Genomic DNA, 21,136 nt, shown 5'->3' on the forward strand with positions numbered 1-21,136 from the left:
TGGCTGTGAATGCACCCTTCTGTGTAAGTCTCTATGTAGGAGAGAATTCAGAATTCGTTTTAGCCTCCTTTGGAATGAGCAGGATGCTAACCAGAGGGCACATGGAAGGGAGGTGGAGGGGAGGCCTGGTAGAGGAGGGGGCTTCCTGTGATTTCTGGAGGGGTTGGGGTGAGCGGTGTGGATGGGAGAACAGCCACTGAAGCCGGTCCCCAGGGAAACATACACAGAGCATGAATCCTGTGTATCTAGGCAGGAAGGAATACTATCTCTGGCAGAGACTGGCTTATCAGAGAGAGAAAATCACATGGCTTTGTCTTGCCAGTATTTGCGTCCCTGGGTTTTCCCTAGGCCATCTTGTCACGTGTGATGTGGTGGGTTTAAAGAGCTTTCAGTGGGAAGAGGAACTGGATGTGTTCAATGAGGCCAAAGGCCTGGGAGGCAGATCCTGCCTCCTCTGAACAAAAACTCGCTTGTGATCCAAGTAAACCAAAGATGGAGAAACTGCCTGAGAAGGCAGTGAAATACCATTACCTGAGGCTTGTGACCACAGGACAAACCCTGGGATCGGGGTGCTGGGGATGGAAGAGGGCACTGGAGAGCTTAAGTCTGGATTCTAGGAAGGTCGCAGTCCTAGAGATCTGCTGTCATCCAGCTCTGAGACTCTGGGCACATTCCTCTCCGCATCTGTGAAATGGAGCTGCACATTCTGCCTGCCTGACTTGAAGGGCTCTTATGAGGTTCTAGGAACAGGACAGGACATGACACTGTAGAGAGGAAATGCCACCAGGTGAGGACACAGTGAGGAGAGTGTCACCCTGGCATCAGTAACTTCCAGCTCGTCCACGTTGGTTCCCTGGGCTAGGAGGTGATGCTGTCGACAGGTATGGTCAACAGGGATGTGGTCATGTCCTCTTCCTCTTCCAGGCAGCTTTGGTGGCTCCAAGGACAGACAGGACCAACACCTGCATGTGGAACACTGGCCTCTGGTATGCAAAGAGTTGGCCAGGCCTAGCTGGAAGTTGCAGCTCAAGAGAAGATGTTTAATGCAAGAGGAGACAGGTCTGTGCAGCCTGGAGGAGCTACCTGCTCCTTACAAAGAAGGGATGAAGGCAGGACCAGGGAGGGGAAGGGGAAAGGGTGGGATTAAGCAGCTAGCCGGGCCATCCAGCTTGCTGGTGATGTCTAAGTGTGGCTTTGCCTAGGTTTCCCAAGTGGCTCGAGGCAAAAGGGTCCCCAGAGCAGCACTCCAAGTGGTCTCACATCAGCGCTGGTACAAGAGTCCGCCGGACACCACAATGTAGCCCTGAAGGGCAAAGACAACCATCAGGTCAGGTCTATGGACACGAGGACCATAGGACCCCAGCTGCCCCATCAGCCTGGCTCTGAGTTCATATTCTGTCACTCTTGCTGTGTGTGTCCTTTGCCTCTCTGGGCCTCAGTTTCCTACTGTCACTTGGGGTGGTGACATCATCCACCTCGCAAAGGCTACTCTAAGGATGCAGCCAGACTGCGCAGGCAGAGCACTCAGCGTGGGGCTGGAGCTGGATGCATGCTCCGCAAATGGTCAGGATCATCTCTGTTTTATGGCCAGGAGTCCAGACCACTGAGTGTCTTCTCCAAGTTCAAGTCTCCCCAGCAGATTCAGGCATCCCCCATATGTCCCCTGCTCTCTTCACTGTACTGCAGAAACGTCCTGGGGGCCTGCTGATCTATCTTCCTTCCTTCCTTCCTTTCATTCATTCAGCACATCTTCACTGAGCCTCTACTCTGAGCCAAGCCCTGTGCCAGGTGCTGGGGACCCAGCAGAGAAAAAAATCAGACCCAGTCCCTGCCTTTGTGTAGCTCATAGGTGGTCCAGTACAGTAGCCATTAGCCACATGTGGCTAATTACTGTAGTCCCCTATTACCCATGGTTTCATTTACCCAAGTTTAACTACAGTCCAAAAATGTTAAATGGAAAATTCTAGAAGTAAACAGTTCATAAGTTTTAAATTCCATGCTATGCTGAGTAGTGTGATGAACTCTCCCGTCATCCTGCTCCATCCCACCCTGGACATGAGTCATCCCTCTGTCCAGCGGATCCACACTGTCTGTGCTACCTGCCCCTGGGTATAGGGAGAACATAGTATATGTGGGTTTGGTACAATCTAGCTGCAGTTTCAGGCATCCACTTGGAGGGGGGTGTCTTGGAACATATCCCCTGCAGATGAAGGGGGACTGCTGTGCATATAAATTAAGTAAAATTTAGAATTCACCTCCTCAGTTGCATTGGCCACATTTCTAGTGCCCAATAGCCACATGTGCCCAGCAGCTGATCGTGGCCACTGCCTCGGACAGTGCAGATTTCCATCCTTGCAGGAAGTTCTATCGGACAGTATAGGTCTAGGAACCTTTGACTTCAGACCCAGGTGGCTGGATTTGGAAGTGCCAAGGTGGCTCAGCCACCAACTCTGTCTGTTTGGGGAAGTCTTGGGGGAATTCCCACCAAAAGTCCTGCTCCAGCGTGAGCTGGTTGTTCCTGCTTAGCGGGGTAGAGCACCCAACTGCCTGGGACCACAGTTCTCAAACAGTGAGGGCGTCCCCCCTGGAGGACGTCAGGAGGTTCCACTCAGGGAGTGCGAGTGAGACACGGAGATGGTGGGCTTGAGGGACCTTGGTTAAGTGTTCTGTCCTGTGCACGTCTTATTGAGTGAATTAGAAAGAATATTATCCTTTCAAATCTTGGGTGAAACAGAAAGAAGTTGTAGGATCTCTTCCTAGGGGGTGGGGATTGAATTTCACCCTGGTCCACAATTTCTGATCCAGGGAAAGTCATTTAGAAGGGTCAGAATCCCCTCCCACATCCAGCCTGTGGAGGTTTGTGTACAAAGCTGGAAGAGCTCCCTCCTCCGCCCTCCCCCAGACTCTAAGGGGCCCGTGCCTATCCCAGGACACAGAGTCACAGGACAATCAAAGGCCCTAATCTCCTGAATGTGGCCTGGTGTGATACTTGATGAGGACTAAAGAGTGGGTGAAACCCTTGCTCCAATGTCTCTCAACATCCTGAATTGTCCATCACACTGCAACTGATGATTCATGGCGTGACCTGGGTGGGAGCAGGGGGCACTCCCAGGCCTGGCTGACCCTGGACCCCAGTGTGTGCACCAGCAGGAAGGGAAGGAGAGAGGTGACCCCCGCATCGCCAAGCCCAGCCTCCCTCTAAGGATGGAAGAGGCCCTTCTGATCACACCCAAAGGCTCTCACCTCGTAGACAAAGACCTCAGGGGCAATGTAGCGGAGATTGGTCACACTGGGGAGGGCAACCCCTATGCTCAGGAGAGCTGCAGGAGGGCAAGAAGAAATCATGCTCAGCTGGAAGACCATAACAAAGTATCACCTGGAGCTGGCTCTGCGCGGAAGTCCTCATGTGCATTGTGACACTGAGTTCCACAGATACCCCAGAAGTAGGAACCATTATCATTATACCCACTTTACAGAAGGGAAAACTGAGCCTCAGGGAGGACACAGAGCTTAGCTAAGATCATCCAGCTGCTAAACAGTCAAGCCAAGATGCGCACACAGGCAGCTGGACTCCCGAGGCCACCCTCTTAATCTCTGAGCCTAGGAGGTAGAAAGGGGCCGGGTTGGAGCCTGGAGCAGGTGGAGGGGCAGGAGGGGGGCCAGAGGGCAGAGCTCACCATTGAGGTGGTCCAGCAGGGGCCTCTGAAACACGTTACCCATGAGTGACTGCACTTGCTCCATCTGCATTCGTGGAGCCAGGGAGATGGTGACCATAGCCCCGCGACAGGCCGGCACATGTGAACACACAGACAGACACACAGACAGTAGAGACACGGGGGAGGGATGAGGGCAGGTCTCCCTGGTCCGGGCTTCAAGCAGAGCCAGCTACCCCTGGGGTCGGGTCGGCATCAGGCACCGGAAATGCTGGCCTGAGGGGAGGCTGAGAGACCAGCCCCTGACTGACTTTCATTCACTGGCTGCCCTGCTGTGCCGACCAACAGACAGATCAACTGACGGTGGACAGACTGATGGGGCGACCTGGTGGGCCACTCGACAAAGGGATGCAGGGCAGCTGGTGGGCCAGCCATGTGACTGCAAGAGCAGCTGACACTGTCTGACGCTGGCTTCTATAGAAACGTACTATTGGACTCAGTGATTCTTGGGCTGAGGGCGGGGCTGACAAGCCGCGGACACCCAGGCAGAGGGACAGACCGACTGACTGACCCCGCTGAGGCTGGCTGACTGGCTGCCTAGCAGACGGACAGCCTGGGAAAGACAGACTGTCCGATGGGTGGGCCACTGCCTGGCCACTGTCCCCAAGCACCCCAGGAAGGAAGCCTGATGGTGGCAGCATGTACACGCACGTGAGCACACGTGGGCACACTCCCCTTCCCCGAGCTCAAGGCCTGCACCACCCAGCGAGGGGGTATCTGGAGACCCCAGCACCACACTCACTTCAATGAAGCCCACATTAGAGGAGGCCACAGTGACCTGGACATTCCTGAAAGGGAAGCAGGGGGGTTAGGAATGGGGCCTAGTGCCCGCCACCCACGTACCACGCCTGCTGCCTCCCAGGCTCCTCTGACTGACACTGTGGTGGGTGGCTGCAGGCTCACTGCACAGAGGAACACGTTGAGGCTGCTGGGTCCAGGAGGCCTCACTTACCCCAACACAGACGTGGTCCCCTGAAGTCTCACCTCAGACACGTAGAGCTGGAGGCTCAGGTTCACTACCTGGGTGTGTGGGGAGAACGGGGTCAAAGGGCACAGAGCCATGGGAGAGCTCTCAGCTGGCCACCAGCTACCCCAGCCTCCCACCTATCCCCCTATTCATTCAGGGTTTTGAAGCACAGGTCAGTGGATGAGGTGAACAATAACCAAAGTAATCAGACAGGATCCTTTCAGAGAGTGGTGGGTGCCATGAAGCTGTGTGGAGAGGCTGGTGGAGACCATCTTTCTCCCAGTAGTCCTGGAAGGCTGCTGGGAGGAAGGTTGTGACATTGAAGCTAAGACCCAAAAGATGAGGAGAAGCCAGCCATGCCAAGAACAAAGGGAAGTATGTCTGAGGCATGTGCAAAGGTCCTGAGGCAGAAATGTCCTGGCACATTGAAGGAACAGCCAGGGGACCGGTGTGGATAGAGCAGAGCAAGTAAGGCGAGCGAGGGAGGAAGTGGGGTCTCCTTGAGAGTCACCCATCCCCCTGGCCAACCCCGCCCAGCCCACCTCACTCACCACATCGAGGGAGAAGAGGGACTGGAAAGCCGAGTCGGAGTCTGGGGCCAGGACCTCCACGAAGGGCTGTATCCTCAACGTGGCATTGTTGGTATGGAGTGTGACCACGGGTATGGCATCCAGCCGCACCTTGAGTGCCAAGGGCCTGGGCTCGGGGAACTGGCGGGCCACCTGGGGAGCAGAGAGGGCAAGAGGGAGGAAGGCACCTGGGGGCTAAGGCTGGGTGGACTCTTTATTCATCATTCCTGAGACACCAATCAAGCCACCATTGTGCTTTACATGCCTGGGCCACAGAGGTGGGTCCACCCCTGCCCCCTGCCCTCAGGGACACCCAGTCGGATGGTGGTAGCGTGAAGACAGGCACATCCTGTACAATCGGTACCAGGAGGGAGGGATGGGCTTGGGAGCACAAGGAGGCTCCTGGACCGGATGACGGGCTTCATCCTCCCTGAGGAGGTAATCCTTGAGCTCGGACTTGAAGATGGATAAGGAAAAGGAAGGAGAAAAGATACTGAGGGCAGAGGGCACCTCTTGTGCACTGCAAAGAGGAGAAAACAGAGCAAGTTTTGGGCAGAAGGAGGGGCCATCCGGGAGGTGGAGGAGGTGCAGATAAAGGGGCAGGTGCTGAACCCCACTTGGAGCAGACATGATACAACAGAGATCCCACAGCCCAGAGAGCCTCCCACTCCAGCTCTGAGTCTCAGCCCCTGGAATGACCAGAAACATCACCAACCTCAGGGATGACCTGGCCCAGCGTGGAGGTGTTCAGCGGGTTGTTACTCAACTTCTGAAATGAGCCCCCATACATGGTAGGTGTTAAGGCAACAACTCCCCGAGCTAGACCACTTCTTGCCTCCTGATCACCCCATTTAACCCTTCCAACAGCCACCCTGTGGCCCCAAAGCTCCAGCTGCCCCACCCACCCATGATTTGGCCTCTGCCAGGTCTCCCCAGGCTGGGCCACGTGCCCTGGGCAGCAGGACCGGCCCTCACCAGCTGCCCTGTGATGTCCATGTTGAGTGCACCAGCCTTTTGCAGCAGCAGGATGGCAGAGTCAAAGAGGTCCTGGGAGAGGCCCACGGTTGCCATGACACCGCTGGTGCCCACGTGCGACGGCAGCACGAAGGGGGTGGCATCCATAGGCAGGATGATGGGCTTGCCCAGCAGGAAGAGGACAGCCTGCGGGGGGTGGGGGTGGGGGCAAGGAGGGAGGGAGAGGCAGTGGGGCCTCAACAGGCAGGCAGCTCCACGGCAGATCCTGGGCTGTGAGATGCTGCCCACCCCAGGGTGCCCCATGTTGGCAGCCTCACGCCTTTGCCTATGTGCCATGCTCCCATCTGGAAGGCTCCCAGCTCCTCTCCCCTCAACTCTTCTGCTCCTTTAGGAATCTTCCAGAACACCAAGGACTCCAGAGGAAACAAATCCCCAGCTCTGGGCTGACAAGGAGGCACTTACGTTGATATCAAAGGAAATGTAGTCTTTAGTGACGTTGGGCGCGTTGATCATGGTGTAGCGAACCTGGGACTCTGGACCCACAGGGCTGAGGCCTAAACAAGGCCGGGGTGAAGAAGAGAAGATGGTATTCTTAGCATTATCCACCAATGCCTCATTTAGCCAGACCCAGGCCAAGAAAAGAAGTTAGAAAAGGCCCCGAGTAAGCAAATTAAAGTTGCAAAGCATACACCCAAGATTCAGCCACTCATAACCTGTTGACTCTTAGTTGAGACACAATTCTAACAGTTTTGGCGTCTGCTTTCCTAGTCAGTGGAAGACTAGAGATTACAAGTTAGCACAGAGTAGGGTCACTCCAGGCACAAGTGCCCCCTGACAAAGGCAAGAAGGAACCAGAGAAAAAGAAGGGAGTGTCCATTTATCAAGGCCCAGGCTGCTGGCTTACACTAGGTCATTCAATCCTCAGCACCAGCCTGTCGGGTTAGGAGCCCATCACACACACACACACACAAACACACACACACACACACACACACACACACACGTAGTTTGGTAAGCTCAGCTGTGCTCAGGATTGTATACCTGATCCATCTGACTCCAAAGCCACTCTCCCTCTGCTTAAGCACACTGCTTCCTGCAGGAACCCAGAAGGCACACGCCCCAGGGCAATGGGGGTTCCCCCACAGATCCTTGGAGAAGCCCCCAGGGAGGTGAGTTAAGAACTCAGTCCTATAAGGTGAGTTTTCTGAAAGCTCAGAATACCCTCACGGGGAAGTTTGCACAGGCTGAGTCACTTGTGGGAACCACACCTCTGGACACAGCGAGACCGCATGGCAGGTGAAGGCCCACCGTCAGGAGAGCCCACCTGTTAGCAAGGCGTCCTCCCCGAAAGGCTCTGGATAACCAGCATTTTAGTGTGTGTGTGTGCGTGTGTGTGTGCGTGTCCATTCTGATTTTCTACTCTCTTCTGGATTTAATTTTATTTTCTCTAGCATTTTGGAAATTTATGATTGTAAAAGCAATGCAGTCTGACTCCATTTCTACACATCAGTGGTTGTCAAAGATCAGGGTGGAGGAGGGGGGCAGCACCAAGAGATTTTGGGGCTGGTGGAATGTTCTCTATTTCAAGTGTGGTGGTTCCTACATGACCATATGCATTTATTTATCAAAGCTCATAGAACTGGACACTAAAAATAATTGTTATATGTTTTTAAATGAGTAAAACCATTAAAAATTATAAAATAATAATGCACATTTATTGTAGGCATATGGAAGATTTTAAAAGATGGAAAAAATATAACCTAGAATGTTAAATGTATTTCTTTTTCAGTATTTTCTTATGCAGAAATGAACTCTCTCTCTCTCCCTGTAAAGCTGGAGCCTAGCTATATATAGTTTTGTGTCCATCTCTTTTTCTTTACCGAGTGGCATGACAGCTTAGTGAAAAGCACAAACTCTCAAGGAGGGCTGCCTCAGTTTCCTCATCTGTAAAATGGAACTAATAATCCTACAGTAAATATTAGCTCTTCTTACATTGTATTTGGCCGGGCACGTTGTTAGGTGATTAAACACTCCTTTAAACTGTGCTTTTAAATGGTTCCTGTCACTCCACGTTCCACATGTACGTGACTCGTGTAAACAGTCCCCCAGGACTAGACACTTAGGTTTCTTTTACTAGATTTTTTTTTCCTTAATTCCTCAAAGACAAGGGGAAGAGGTGGTCTCTGGTATGAACCCAGTTACAAGGCATCTTGATGGAAACAACCCCTCAGAGGAAGGAGGGAGAGACTAACGTTTATTGAGTTTACTGCCTGCCAGGCACGAAACCTGTGCTGTCTTGCAGCAACACATGGGAATAGGAGAAATTCTGATTCCCATTTTTGGGTAGAATGACTAAGCTCAGAGAGATGGCATGAATTACCTAAGATCACACAGCAAGCGAGCAACTGGGCCAAAATTCACATTCATATCCTTTGATTCCAAGTTCAGTTTCCCTGGCTTCTTGGTACCTCCTATTAAGGTAATATTGGTGTTGAAGCAGTGAGGGGAGTAGGGGAGGTCAAGGAATGTTCCCCAGACCTTGACCTGGGCTGTGAAGTGTGGACAGAGCAGAAGGTGGACACATGAAGAGGAGAAAACTGGGGTGAGCTGATTCACCAGGTCTTTAGCACCATGCTAGGGATTTTAGACTCGGTGCCTCTGATTTCCCACCTGTAAACTGGGGATAATGATGTCACCTTATAGGACTGTTGTTAACAGTTTGCACAAGAAAGCCAAAGCTACCTTGATTTGAAAATATTCACTAAAGAAGCCACCAGGGGTAAACACGGACCCTGCCAGACATCCCTTCTGTCTGAGATGGACATGGAATGCCAACATACCACCCCCTGTAACTGTCCCCACACCCTCCATTCCTGCACCCCTGTCCCCACCACCCTCATCCCTGCACACCTAACCCAGGCTGTGTGAGAGTTAGATGTAAACCCCCAACTCAAAGGCAAAGCCAGCTGATTGCCAAGTACAGCTGCCAACAGTCTGCAGCTCTGGATGTCACAGAGTCAATGAGAATCCTCTGTCCAGTAGGAGAAGGTGCACTTCAAAATGGAACAGCTTCAAAACAGGTTCGTGAAAAAACAGACGGAACCCTGGATTATGCGCAGGACTCACTGAGAATATATCACCCCCTGAATCAATAGAGGATGTGTTCTGTGATCAGTCTGGGGATGTGTGGGTAACTGCCAGTGTAGTTCTTCAATGCTGATGAATACCGCTAAAAAGATGAAGCCGACCTACTTTCAGAGCTTTAATCCCATGTTGTAAGTTGAAGCCCTGCCTGAGCCTTGTTCAGGACACACAGTTCTAAGTGAACTGTGTCGGGCTGCGAGCCCCGGGAAGCCCTGGGTGGAGGAAGGTGTGTGGGCCAGTGGGGAGGTGACCACTGACTGATGGGAGTTGGTGGACACATACCCCAGCTCCTGCCCCTCAGGTAGGACCACACTAGGGATGTTCAACTCAGTCTCCAAGAGCCTCCCAGTGGGGCTGAGCCCCCAGGTGCCCACAGTGAGGACCCCTCATTAACACACCTTCCCTTCCTGTCTGATGGCTCCCTTCCCCAACTAGTGCTGCCTAGGGCCACCCTGCATTTGAACCACTTACACTGAGATCCTCATCTCAGGGTCCGCTTCTGGGGACACTGGCCTGACAGTGACCTTCTCCTAGTACAGTCCTAGTACTCCCTAGGTAAGGAGGAAAAATCCGGGGTGAGACGAGGCTGATGGCAGAGGCAGAGGAGAGGGAGCCTGGGCTGTGGGCTCCTGTTGGGTGGGGGGTGGCCTCTGAGAATGGGAAATGGGAGCGGGGCATTTGGGAGCAGGAGAGCTTGAGTTCTGTGAAGGATGTGCTGAGTTGGAGGGGCTGGGGGACCTCCAGGAGGAGGTGTCCAAGAGGAGGTGGAATATAAGGGCCTAAGCCCAGAAAGTGGGGGACAGGAAGAGAATCCAGCTAAGAATGTGGGAGCTGTGGCAGCAAAACTGGGGGAGGCTGGGGTCCCTGAATCTCCAGGCAGAGGAGGAGGCAATTACAAACTGACACACACACACACACGATATTCAGATTCAGTTCTAGAATTTGGAGAGTCTCAAATTCCACCAATAATTGTTCAGGCAGCCTGTGACTGACCTCCCAGAGGTCGACGCTGATGCAAAGGAGGGTCGGGGGGCCCCAGAGGATCTCAGAGGCCTCAGCCCCCTCCCCCTGGGCACCCAGGTCTTACCGATTAAAGTGCCCAGGTGAACATTGAGGCCCTGCACCAGGTTGGAGATTCTCAGGCACAGCTGCGGAAAGACAGAGCGGCTGGGTTAGGGCGGCCCTTGGGACTGGAGAGGCAAGGCTGGGAGGGTCCAGAGTCCCTGTCTGGAAGCCTCTCCCAACCCGGATGCCAAGGCCTGGGATCTTTCCTCCACCAGCCAGTGGGCATCTTCCAGCATCTCCTCTGGACACGAGATTCAGAGGGGAAGCAGGGGCTGTGGGACACAGCAGAGGTGGCCACAGCTGGGCCCCGGGCAGCCAAGGAAAGTAGCCTGCTGCCCTGGGGCACAGAGGCCCAGCTGGCAGAAGGGCCTGCAGTGGAGGCAGGCAGTGGTCAGCAGCCCAGGCCAGGGAGACTGGAGTCCTGGGCACAGAGAAGCGGACTAAGGTGGGATCAGCGTGAGAGAAGGTGAGGCAGAGGAGAGGCTGCGAGGCCGGGGGTGTTCACAGCTGGTCCAGGGAAGAGCTGGTGAGGCTGGGCCAGGCAAGGCCAGGAGGCAGAGAAGAGGGCTGGGTCAGGCTGTCCTGCCTTCAGCCCTCAAGCCTCAGTTTTCTCATCTGCGAGATGGGAATGTTGAGGCTTGCCTCTTGAAAGTGCAGGATGGCACACAGTGGGCTGATCTGGTCTCCACTACAGCCCATTAAAGGAGGCTGGGTGGAGTGGGAAGGGGCAGGGAGAGAGAGGGCTCTTCCGGTGGGGTAGGGCCCTGGCCCCTAGGGCACCAGCTCCCACCAAGTCAGCTGCCTGCAGACAACGATGAGAGCTAAAATAGTGACGGTGACACTCACTCTCCCAAACTGTCCTAAACTCTCCGCGCTGTTGATGCTCTCCACCCCTGCCACCTGCCAGGGGCGCTCTAGATGTGGAGAGAGGGAGGCTGGGGGACTTGTTCCAGGGTCCCAGCTGAGAGGGAGGAGAACCAGGATTGGAAGCCTGGTTGTGCCCACGCCCTGGCCCACTGTTATTTTGTTCCCTTCTCAGAAGCTACCTGGCCCTGCAAGCACTGTTCCCACCCCACCCTCCAGCATGGACTTGGGGCTGGTCCAAGAGGATGAGCCTCCCTCCGCTGCAGCCCCACAACTGCACCCTGTTTGGGCCCCCGCTTCATTGCCCTGGACCGTTCATTGCCCCAGCCTCCTCCCTGCCCTCACGGGGAAACTGGAGGAGCCCACGAAGGGCTTTCTAGTGAAAAAAAAATCTCAGTCTCCGACACCTGCAATCTCCCATTCATTCACATGCCTTCTGACCCTTCTGATGTGAACGGCCCCCACCTCGGGAGACCTGGCAGGAAGTCTTTTACCTTGTTCTGCAGGACAGCTTTGATGTGCTTCTGCAGAGGGGCCAGCAGCGCAGGGGCTGTGCTAAGGAAGAGACACCCAAAGGGCCTGAGCTCCAGGTCAGTGCCTTGGGGCCTGTCTTTCGGCAAAGCCACATTTCCCTGAGAGACGTCTGTCCCCTCCCTCAGCCAGGGGGTCGGCAACTCCCGCACCACCCCCTGCCATGTGCCGGGCACGGTGCCAGCACGATTGACCCCACAGGGGAGGAAACAGCCTGGAGGTTTGGAAGTGGCTGAGATGTGAGAATGAGGCCAGGCTCGGGGGAGACTGAGGGAGTTGCAAAAGCCGTAAGTGGCCATGTCCTGGGCTGATGGCTTCGTGGCCACTGAGCCCAGGGAGACGGGGGCAGGACAGGGGTCCTGGGTCTGCTTCTTCCTATGTGGGCCCCCTTTCTCTGGGACATACCTACCAAGTCCCTTCCTCACTGGGCCTAGCTGAGGGATGGGTCTAAATCTGTGTTTCTCAGTGGGGATCCATGGGAAATTATGGTTCCTTGGTTTCCCAAAAGTTGATCTTAGTTGTGACCCAACTTCACAGTGGCCTCTCGGCGGAGGTGGGAGGATGGCATCTAAGTTTTCAATGACATCAAACTCTGGGTTTCCGGTACCCGAGCAATAAACCACAAGCAGCCCCCGCCCCTGAGGACTGCGAGGGGTCATGAGTTACACAGGCTGATCGTGGGACTCAAGTGTGACTAGATTTATGCCCAAGCCTTCTCTGGGGAAAAAGTCCAGTCTTTGTGTAAATGTTGCACTCTTTTAAGACTCTAAAATACTCAACTGACAGTGAGCCCCCACCAATGGGCGGGAAGGCATAGACATAAGGCAGAGAAATTCACAGCAGTGGGGTTAGTCAGGCTGCCAGGGTTTGTACCCGTTTGCCAGCTGTGTGACCTTAGGTGAGTCACTTAACCACTCTGTGCCTCTGTTTGCTGTCCTGTGAGATGCGGACAATACTCCCACCCACCTGGTAGGGCTCCTGCGAGACGACACACATAAAGGGCCCAGAAGGCGCCCAGCACACAGCAGGTGCTCTGGAGGTGGGCACGGCTGTTAGCTTTAGATCCAACAGGAGCCGCCGCCTGACTCACAGTGAGAGCTCGGTGGGTCTCATCCCCTCCCTGGGCATCAGACTCCTCATTTTGCAGTGGGGCATCCCTCTGAGGTCCCTAACAGTGACTGCCAGCCCAGGCTCCCTCCCCAAATAGTGGCTAGTTAGTGGCTAGTACGCATAGTCACGTGGTGCGGGGCAGTGATGGGGACACAGGCTTTAGCCACACTCTCACCGTGTGACCTCGGGTGTGTCCCTCCCCCTCTCTGAGTCTCAGTGTTCTCAGCCATGAAATAGATGTCATACTGGGGTGGAGGGAGGCTCTGAGTCCCATTGTGGTGATTGGATGAAGTGGGAAGTTCAAGAAATGGCACCTGCAGCCTCAGTGTCTGGGGTCCTGCAGCCGAGCCCCCAACAGACACCCACCTGTTATAACCATCAAACACGACGGCCTTGTTGAAGAGTGAGTAGCAGGCAGAGATGCTGACCACGGGGGTCCCGATGGAGCCCTGGGCCACGAGGGTGTCAGCCAGCAGCGTCACGGGCAGCATCAGGTGCAGGGGCTCTGGGACACTGCAGGGACAGCAGTTCTGAGCCCCAGAGGCACTGCCCAGCAGAGGCCACATTGACCAATGTGCGACCCCACATCTCTCCCCAGCCAGAGCCTGCCGTCCACTTAACACAGGCAGGGCCCCCCTCAACATGAGATGGATGCTGGGCACACCCACAAACTCCACTCAGGGTCACAAACATCGTCACAGATGACTTTGAACTCTGGCTTCCTTGGACCCTCTTACTGTGAGACTCTGGGCCACTCAGTCCCTATGCTAAGCCTCAGTTTCTTCTTCTGTAAAATGGACATAAGATTGGTGTTACCTCTCACAGGGCTGCTGTGCTGAGTTTCCTAGGAGACAGTCATGTGAAAACATCCTGCTTGGAGCCTGGCCCACAATGAGCACTTTTAAAATGATAGCATCAGGACAGAGGAGTTAAAATAAGAGTGTCCTGCTCCCAGTTTGAAAATTAAATGCACGTAAAGTGACTGATGCACAGAAGTAATTCTAATATTTTATTGAGCACCTACTATGTGCCTTACACTGTGAAAGGGGTAATATAATTTTAATCATAGCAATGCATACATTCACGACAACCCGTGTTGCCATGCTGCAAAGTTTCATTTCATCCTGGTTGTTTTACAGAGAAGATAAACTCAGGAGCGGAGAAGTGAGATGACTGCCTAGCTACGCAGCTGTTGAGTAGGGTCTGGGTTCTCAGAAATTGTCTCACAGTCTTGCTCCCCCTGGAGGGTGGGAGAGAAGGCACTGGAGAGGGGGCGCTAGACAGAGAGTTGGAAGGTCTAAGTTGGGGTCCTGGGAGTTGCTAAATCCTCTCCCCTCACTCTGCTTTCAGAGAGTCCTTGAAAATCCTCCTGCCCGCAATGGGAGTGGAGAGTCACTCACCGAAAGATCTTGAAAGTAAAATTGGTGGCTGCCGATAAGCGTATTCCAAAACCGGCAATAAATTTCAGCTGGAGATATGGCATATGGACATTCAGAATCTGAATCCTGCAGGGTAGAAATCAAAGTGACAGGGTGGCCCCCTTTAAACCATGGAATCAACTCTGGGGTGGGTGCTCTGAATATGTTGAAGTTTATAAAGGACATTCTGACAACTAGAACCACAGGATAAGGAAGCAGTAGTGAGTTTTCCATCATAGGGGGCATGCAAGCCGAAGTTAGCCAATCAGCCCGTAGGAAATGCAGGGAGGACCCCAGCATTGGGCAAGAGTTGGGTGAGATGACTGCTCAGGTCTTGGGGGGATTTTAGTTTTTGATAGGGGTCTGGAAAACTGGGAAGATGGGGAAAGACTTTGGGATCCACAGAAGTCAGAAATCCCCTTCAGTCAACAGCTTTGGCTTGTAGCCCTCCAGCAATGGGAAACTCACCTTCTGTAAAGCTGCCTGTTCTGATTGCTAAACGCTCTTCAGCTAATCTATTTTTTTCTTTAATAAAAGTCATTTTTTCCCTGCCCAGTAGTTAGTTGTGGGGGGCACTACAAAATGGTAGAAAGTTTCAAAGTCACATCAAAACGCCATCCTCAAACACTCTCTCTGTTAGCACTTGGGTGACGCCTTTCCGTGACTCTCCTTACGACACAGGCTGACCTGGAACTTGCTTCTCTTTACTCGACAACCATTCTGGATGTGTCCCTGCATCAAACAAGAACTCCTGGCACTGTTTTCAAACAACCACATGGGGTCCTTTGTATGGCCTGAGTGCCCGGAGCTAGCAGGACCCTTGGCTACATCCTCCAAAAGCTGGACACAGAATCTAGACACAAATCTGACCCTAATTTACCCCTATGGTGTCTAGATTCCATGTCCAGCTTTTGGAGGAAGTAGCCAAGAACCCTGCCAGCCCTGGGGACCCAGGAACCACAGCCTTGGCCCCTAAGGGGAGAAATCTACTAAAAGAGGCACCCGGCCCCCATGTCTGGGTCCTTCTAAATCCTCTTGTGATCTCTCACCTGGTAGGTGGGAGAATCTAACTTGGTGAGGGGAACACTCATCTAACGGGTGGGGGAGCACTCTCCCATGATAAGTGTACTCACCTAGTGGGCTGGAACGTTTTTCCCAGTGGGCGAGAGCACTCACCTGGTAGGCTGGATCACCTGTCCACTCCGGTCCAGGAAATGTGGGATAGGGACCTGCAGGGCCTGCTGGAGAGGGACTTTCCCGACTTCAGCCACTGAGGGGCCAGAGCAGGGTGAGGTCAGGAGCCACCGAGAGAGAAACCACACTGCCCACCATCTGCCCCACACCTTGGGCGGAGAGAGCTCAGAGACTGGAAGGGCAGGCTGGTCCACGGGTACACGGAGGGCCGCTTGGCTCCTGATTTGCCCTCCTTGGGTGCACGACCCCACCGGGCCTTTCCTCTCTTGCTTCTGCCTCTCCAAATCTTACCAGTCTACCTTCTCAAAAACAATAGCATCTTGGGGGGAGTAGGGGTAGAGCTCAGTGGTAGAGCATGTGCTTAGCATGCACAAGGTCCTAGGTTCAATCCCCGGTATCTCCATTAACAACAACAACAACAAAAACCCAGTAACATCCTTGGCCTTTTCGCCAGGCTCCGATCAGGCCCCACCTCCTGGGGTGCTTTCCGCAAGCCCCCAGGCAAAAGGAGCAGTTCCCAGTCCTGCGGGGTCGGGGATGGGGGGCATCCTGACCTGGAGGCTGGGGGCTCTGGAGTCCCTCAGATTCTGGGTCCAAATCCCAGCTCTGCAGCCCACTCTCGGTGTGGCTGCTCTGTGCCTCAGTTTCCCCGCCTATTAGTCTGCAATCATTAGAATGGTGCCTGTCACATAGGGTGCCTGTAAAAACTCAGCGCGCTACAAATGTTAGCTCCCGTGGTTGGTTGTTTTTGTAATAATAACGGCTAGCACTACTATGGCGCTCCCTTTGTGCCAGGCACTGTTCTGAGTGCTTTGGTTTTCCTCAAAATTCTACGACATCAGTATGGTATTATGCTCAGTTTCCCGAGGACCCCTGGCAAGGAGAAGCTGGGTAGGGGCCCAGGCACCTGGCCCTCGAGGCCCTGGACTTCCTCACACGCCTGTGCTGCTGGGTTGACGGAGGTGCTGAGCAAACAGTTAAACAGGAGCTTAAAATGAGAGGTCACAGTGCTGGAAGGGAGCATCAGAGGAGGAGTCCAGAGGCCCGATCTTCCCTCAGACTCACTGTGGGGCCTGGGGAAGTCCCTGTGCCTCTCTTGGCTTCAGTTTCCTCAGACCCTAAGACATGATGGGGGTGGTCTCCATGTTCCCAAGACCCCTCTCCAGCCTGACTCTCTGCAGCTGAGCTGAGACTCTCTGACTCAGATATGTGGACTCCACTTACAGTGCTCCCCTGACACAGGCTTAAACCCTGAGGCTTGCGGGATGGGCCAGGGAGGACACGGTAAGAAGCCACCAGCCCAGCCTTGGAAGAGGTGTGTACAGTGTGTTCTTGGCAGTTTGTTTCCACTGAGAACAAACAGTCAGGTGCACCACAAGGGCTCTCCAGGGATAAAGGAGGCTTACACAGAGCAGGCAGAGGGAGGTGGCTGGGGGAGGGCAGTGGCCTCCTGTCCCCGCAGGCAGTCATCCATGTGCCACTCTCTAACACGGATCACTGACCCCTTTTCATTGTCTGCCCATCTTCCCGGATTCAAGGTTCCGGAAGTCTATGTGTGCCCTAGGGTCCCTGCTGCTTCCCTGAGCCAGCTCCTCTACTTTGTGGCCCAGGGCCACTGAAAGTCCTGTTTACTCTCTGACCTCTGTCCCTCAAACTGTTATCTGAGCTTGGGCAGGCCCTGCGGGAATAGCTCCTTATTTCCCTCTCGCTCCGCACCCAGTCTTGGTGGGACCACAGAAGCCTCCCGGGGGCAGCGGGGAGGCCGCTTTTGCCCCTTCCTGAGCCTAGGTTCCCTCACTTTGCCCCCACCCAACCTTGGGATGGGGCAGGACTTGGAAGGAGGGAACAGAGACAGGGATGAGGCCTCACCCAAGAGGGGCCCAGAGAGGGGATGGTTCTTCTCTCTGTGAGCTCAGCAGGGTGGGCCCAGCTCCTGAACGTTCCCTAGTATAGTGAGTGCAAGACATACTTCTCCGAGCATAGATGTGCGCCCAGACCCCCTACACACGTGCGCGACCACACCTGTATACACACGTCCAGGCATGCACCCTGGCCCCTACACACATGCCCGTGGTTAGTCACCCTCCCCGACACTTGAGTACACAAGTGGGCACATCTCTATGAATTTTCTAACTCATACCAGACACACACAAGCAAAAGTAGCCACTCAGACCAGCCCATCTTCCCATCACTCAGGCACGGGAGCACGATCAGGTGTGCGCATGTGCACATTGGAGACGGCATGTACTCCCACTCACGCATTCATTTCACAAATATTTGATGAGCAGCACTGTCTGAGGGCCAGGGACACAGTGACAGATGAGGTAATTCAGGTCCCTGTGGGGCTTTTGAGTTCACAGACATATGTTTACACTTAGGGTTGTATACACACACACAGACATGGACTCACGTGCACACACTTGTGCACAGACACACGCAGGACAGCCTGGCGGCATGTCTCTTACCGTAGCTCAGCACTTCCTTGTTGAGTCTGACCACGATGCCCGGCTTGGAGGCACCGACCACGGGCAGCAGCACCAGCAGCAGGCCCAGCCCTCGTGCCCAAGCCATGGCGGCCCTGGCCCCTGCCCCCCAGTATCTGTGGGCAAGGGTGGGGACAAGCATCAGGAAGCTTGTCCAGAATGACCCCACCCTGGGCTGCTCAAATCCCACCCCAGCCTGGAGATCACAAGTGAGTGGTGATCCCAGTCCTGCCCATGACCCCACGCATCAGTTTTTGCATCTCTGCACTGGGAAGAATTGCCTTCCCGTTCTGCTTTATTAGGAACCACAGGGGCATCTGGTCTGGAAATGGCCCCCGAGGCCCAGAGAAGACATAGCTTTGTCTAAGGCCACACAGCAAACCAGGGCCGGTTGCCGGACCCAAGCCACCCGGAGGAGGATGGAGAGACTCCCAGATGGGGAGACTGAGAACATCTTCCTGTCCCAAGGAGAGACCCAGGCCCACCACCCCAAGGTCCAGAGCTGTGTCGCCTGACGCCAGGAATCCAGCCCAGTGAGACAGTCCGGCCTGGTGGCCAGCTGTCCAAACCCAACTGGGGAGGACCCAGGGCAGTTCCTGCCCTCATCTCTTCTTGTGCCAGGCCAGGAATGTTCTGAGTGTCAGCCTCTCACATGGCTCCATCCCCTCAGGCCCCAGACCAGCTGAGTGGACAAATCCGTGTCTGACTCAGGGAAAGGGACCCAGCAGGAGATTGGCAGGGCAGGCATTGCTCAGATGGGTAACTGAGGCCCAGCCAGGTGGCACTTGCCCAAAGTCCCACAGCCAGACCAGGGATGGTTCCTTCTGCAGAGGGCAGCTGGAGGCAGTATCCCCACTGAACAGATGGAGAAGTTGAGGCTCCTCCCTAGAGGATCTCCATTCCTACCTCAGGTGGTTCCCAGGGCAAGTTGACTCTCAGCCCCAGCCAAGCCCTCTGTGGCCCCAGGCAGTTGCAGAGGCTGCTTTATGAGGCTCCCCAGTGCGCAGGGCCCACCGGGAAGGGACCCAGGAAGGGGCAGGGTTTCTTGCGGTTGTGAGTGTTTTCCCTGCAAATATGGCCTTTGCCAAAATGTCTCATCCCACGTGTGCACTGTGGCTGCCACGTAGTGAGCTCGGCTGCCAACCACTGCAAGACCCTGGGGCTGGGCAGCTCTGGGGCCTCGACGACCAGGAGATCTCTAGATGGAAGATTGGTCACAGGAGGGTCCCCTCATCACCCCAGCCAGGCCTGGCCAGGCCCAGGAGGAAGGGGATGCCCGAAGTGCAGTTATCCCTTCTCCCCGGGGCCTCCACGGAGAAGCATCAGCCTTTTAGGAGGAGCAGGAAGCCACCTGAGCCCCATCCCCAGTCATTGACTGAGCCCTGTTCTGGGTCGCACACTGAGCCCTGACCCTTGTCACATACTGAGCCTGCAGCAGACATGGAGACCTAACCCAAAGGGTGACAGATGAGAGGGTGTGGAGGACCCAGTCCCTCTACTTAACCCTCAGTCTCTCTCCCAACGCACATCCCACTCACAAAGGACTGAGCCCAGCATCTCTTCCCACCCTGGCTAGTGGGGGCCCAGGGAACTGTGCGTGCCCCTGAAGGGGTGTGTATATGCGTGTGTGTCTGAGGGTTGTATGTTGTTTATGTGTGTGTGTGGTGTGTGCACAGTCATGCGTCCACATGTGCACTAGGTCATAATTACTGGCATCAGAGGAAAGAGTGTGTGTGTGTGTGTACATGAAATGGGCATGTTGCCCTCTTAGTTGATGGTGTTACAGGCCTGTTTACACAAACTTACATGAGTGCAGGTGTGGGGAGTTTGGTGGACAATATGTAAAAGTAGGCTTGGTATACTGAGTGTGTCTGTGGGTCTGTGTGTGAATGTGTGTGTGTATCATGGACTGTTTCCTGACATTAGGGGTGTGCAAATGTGTTTGTGTGCGTACATACACGTGTGCCCCGGAGATGATGGCAGAACCACAGGTAGGCCCCCCCCCATTCCTCTGCATGGCTCACCTGGGACACAAGCACAAGGAGCCTTGGGGCCTCCTCTCACTCCAGAGCCTTCTATGGCTCCCACTGATTCCATTCCGGCCCAAACCTCAGGTTCAGAGGCCAGGCCCACCTGTGCTGGGTCCCCACTAGTGCTGACAGGAACTGCAGACCCCACTGGGCCCTCCCCCAGAAGCCAGAGCTCACCTGGACCAGCCCTGCCTCCCAGCCAGTGCTCCCCTGCCCCATTCTATAGACAAAAAGGAATGAGCAGAGTGAGCTGCACGCTCCTAACACCCTATACCTGGCCTCAGTTTAGCCACTGATGCACAAGACCAGCCCTCCTGGTCCTCACTGTAGCCGAGGCAAACAGCAGACTCAGCATAGAATGGTACAAATATTGACCAAAGCCACTCTCAGTGTTTGCTCTCGACATGAACACTTCCTCTTTCTCGACATTTCAAGCACCAGGGGACATTGGGCAACAGCCAGTAGACACAAAGGAGGGAGATTCTCACCAGCCCCTCCTCCCTGCGGTGATGGTAAGCGCCGTTAGTAGCACCTGCTACGAGCAGGCTGTTCTTCGGTCACTTTACCCTCTTCCCCAGGGATGGGAGCTGGTTCTGCTCCCCCCTGTGATTAATAAATAGCAGTGCTTATTAAACACTTGTTGAATGAATAAATGAATGAATGAACCATTGAAAGACCCTTGTAACAATGACAGTGGCCACATTCCAGAGCTTCCCCTTCACCAAGTTTTCCTCAGAGCACTGTATTAGTTTCCTATCACTGCCATAACCAACTACCACAAACTGAGGTACTTAAAACACAAATTTATTATGTTACGGTTTGGGATGTCTAAAGTCCAAAATGAGTTTCCCTGGGCTAAAATCAAGGTATTGGCAGGGCTTTATTTCTTTCTAGAGGCTCTAGAAGAAAATCCACTTCCTGGCCTTCATTCCTTGGCTCGTGGCCCCTTCCTCCACCTTCAAAACCAGCAAGTGAGGCTGAGTTCTCTTTATGCTACTGCCGCTCTCCTCTTCTGCTGCCCTCTTCCACTTATAAGGACTGCTGTCATTACACGGGACCCCCCCGGATAATCG

The 21,136-nt window shown here is 54.3% G+C and overlaps 1 protein-coding gene across 1 annotated transcript; it reads right to left on the bottom strand.

The window, feature by feature from the left end:
* Positions 1 to 1,261: 1,261 nt before the first annotated feature.
* Positions 1,262 to 18,121, bottom strand: BPIFB2 (BPI fold containing family B member 2). Its single transcript, XM_031433984.2, has 15 exons — positions 18,016 to 18,121; positions 15,533 to 15,626; positions 14,339 to 14,443; positions 13,305 to 13,451; positions 11,792 to 11,852; positions 10,456 to 10,516; positions 6,687 to 6,778; positions 6,225 to 6,410; positions 5,965 to 6,018; positions 5,232 to 5,402; positions 4,666 to 4,733; positions 4,456 to 4,501; positions 3,678 to 3,741; positions 3,244 to 3,320; positions 1,262 to 1,303 (listed from the first exon to the last, which is right to left on the bottom strand). The coding sequence occupies exons 1-15, from the start codon at positions 18,119 to 18,121 to the stop codon at positions 1,262 to 1,264; spliced, it is 1,374 nt and encodes a 457-aa protein (XP_031289844.1).
* Between the last annotated feature and the right edge of the window lie 3,015 nt (positions 18,122 to 21,136).

This window comes from Camelus dromedarius, chromosome 18 (assembly GCF_036321535.1).
Source record: "Camelus dromedarius isolate mCamDro1 chromosome 18, mCamDro1.pat, whole genome shotgun sequence".
Lineage (NCBI taxonomy): Eukaryota > Metazoa > Chordata > Mammalia > Artiodactyla > Camelidae > Camelus > Camelus dromedarius.

Excerpts from the sequence above, each read along its gene's own strand:
- BPIFB2 (XM_031433984.2), bottom strand. The coding sequence starts at position 18,121 with ATGGCTTGGGCACGAGGGCTGGGCCTGCTGCTGGTGCTGCTGCCCGTG. Across the intron at positions 10,517-11,791 it reads AAGCTGTCCTGCAGAACAAG|CTGTGCCTGAGAATCTCCAA; the intron begins GTAAAAGACTTC and ends GTCTTTCCGCAG. Across the intron at positions 6,779-10,455 it reads TCACCTGGGCACTTTAATCG|GCCTCAGCCCTGTGGGTCCA; the intron begins GTAAGACCTGGG and ends GGCCTTGTTTAG.